The sequence below is a fragment of the Chenopodium quinoa genome, unplaced genomic scaffold, assembly GCF_001683475.1.
Source record: "Chenopodium quinoa cultivar QQ74 unplaced genomic scaffold, ASM168347v1, whole genome shotgun sequence".
Lineage (NCBI taxonomy): Eukaryota > Viridiplantae > Streptophyta > Magnoliopsida > Caryophyllales > Amaranthaceae > Chenopodium > Chenopodium quinoa.
The window spans coordinates 4,599-6,365 of record NW_018742749.1 but is presented as its reverse complement, the minus strand read 5'-3'; the positions used below and the strand labels follow the sequence as shown (position 1 = coordinate 6,365).

Below are 1,767 nucleotides of genomic sequence, written 5' to 3'. Positions count from 1 at the left end.
CACCATATTTTCCCGGGCAAATAACATACCGTCGTCTGCAAAAAATAGATGAGAAATGCGGGGACCCCCATTACAAATTTTGATTCCATGAATGACATTATCATTGACAGCTTTCCGCATAAGCCTTGAAAAAGCATCGGCCACCAAAAGAAATAAATAGGGTGAAATAGGATCACCCTGTCGAAGCCCACGTTGGGGAATGATGTTTCCAAAAGTTCCTCCATTAGCTCTGACTTTAAAATTAAAGCTAGATAAGCACTCCAAAACATTTCCACACCACATACTACTGAAACCCATTTTTTCCATCACCCTAACCACAAAGTTCCACTCAACACGGTCATATGCTTTCATCATATCTAACTTTAACGCCACAGAGCCATATCTCCCTCCCCCTCCTCTTCATTGCATGGAAAACCTCAAAAGCAATCAATGCATTATCTGTTATCAGTCTACCAGGGATGAAAGCATTTTGTTCCGGGGATATAATATTGGTGAGGAAAGGTTTTAGACGGTTTGCAAGCATCTTCGTGATAATTTTGTATATAACATTGCATAAACTAATTGGACGAAATTCAGTTATCTTGCGGGGCACAGAACATTTCGGAATAAGAACAATGCAAGTATTACTTATATCCGAAATATCAGTTTGACCATTCCACCAACTAGTTATAAAGCTAACAATGTCATTACACAAAATATGCCAGAATTTCTGATAAAAGAGAGCATGCATACCATCTATTCCCGAAGCTTTGTTCGGGTGCATGTCAAAAAGGGCTCTGCGAACCTCCTCCATATTAGGCTCCTGGGTAAGTGCCTCATTCATACTATCCGAAACAACACAATGTACCCAGCAAGGGCTGATTCAATATTCGTTGTCCCCTCCGAAGCATAAAGGCTAGAAAAATAATCTGTAATTATGCCCTGAATTCCCTGCGCATCTTGGACCCAGTGTCCCGAACTGTCCTCAAGCCCCTCTATAAAATTTCTTTTTCTCCGAGACGAAGCTTTGTGATGGAAATAAGAGGTATTTTTGTCACCATCACGCAGTTCATTAGTCCTAGCACGCGCATGCCAATATGACTCCTCAAGAAGATGCAATTTGTCAAGCTTTTCTGAAATTTGTTTGCACCTCTCTAGCTTCGAACCATCCATGTTCCCTTGTTGCACCTCTTTCAACTCGGCCTCTGATTTTTTAATTTTTTGTTTGAGACTCCCAAATGTATTGTTCGCCCATCGGCCCAGCGCGGCAGCACAAGACTCAATCTTACCCTGAATCGGAACATTCACACCTTCGTTCCATGCAGCTCGAACCACATCACCACAATCAGGATTGGATAAACAATACGCCTCAAATCTGAAAACCCGCTTTTTCTGTCTATTTTTTGCTCTTCTTCCAGCATGAAGCAAGATAGGCGCATGATCTAATCTCTTTATATATAATTAATTAGTTAATAAACGTATGCAAATTTATCCATAAATAAGTGGATAGTTAAAAGGATAGAGAATGAAAAAAATGTAATAATAATTATTTTTTTCGCTTTAAAAGGGGCTTGGCTGAATTTTTTTTCATATGAAGTAAAATGTGTAGTATTTGGTGCCGATATCAATATTATTTTATGGATGAATATATGGATAATAAATAGCTATAATTATTGAAGTATGTCTTTTGTTTTTGTTTTTGTGTAATTTTGATCCAAAAATAATATCAATAAATAAAAAAAAATATATATATTAAAATAGTATATTATTGAAAAATATGTTATTTAG

At 37.4% G+C, this 1,767-nt stretch overlaps 1 protein-coding gene across 1 annotated transcript; it reads right to left on the bottom strand.

The window, feature by feature from the left end:
- Positions 1-819: 819 nt before the first annotated feature.
- On the bottom strand, positions 820-1,428 carry LOC110724325 (the record flags this gene model as incomplete). Its single annotated transcript, XM_021903745.1, has 1 exon — positions 820-1,428. A coding segment is annotated over one exon (609 nt), but the record flags the coding sequence as incomplete, so codon positions are not given.
- Positions 1,429-1,767: the final 339 nt, after the last annotated feature.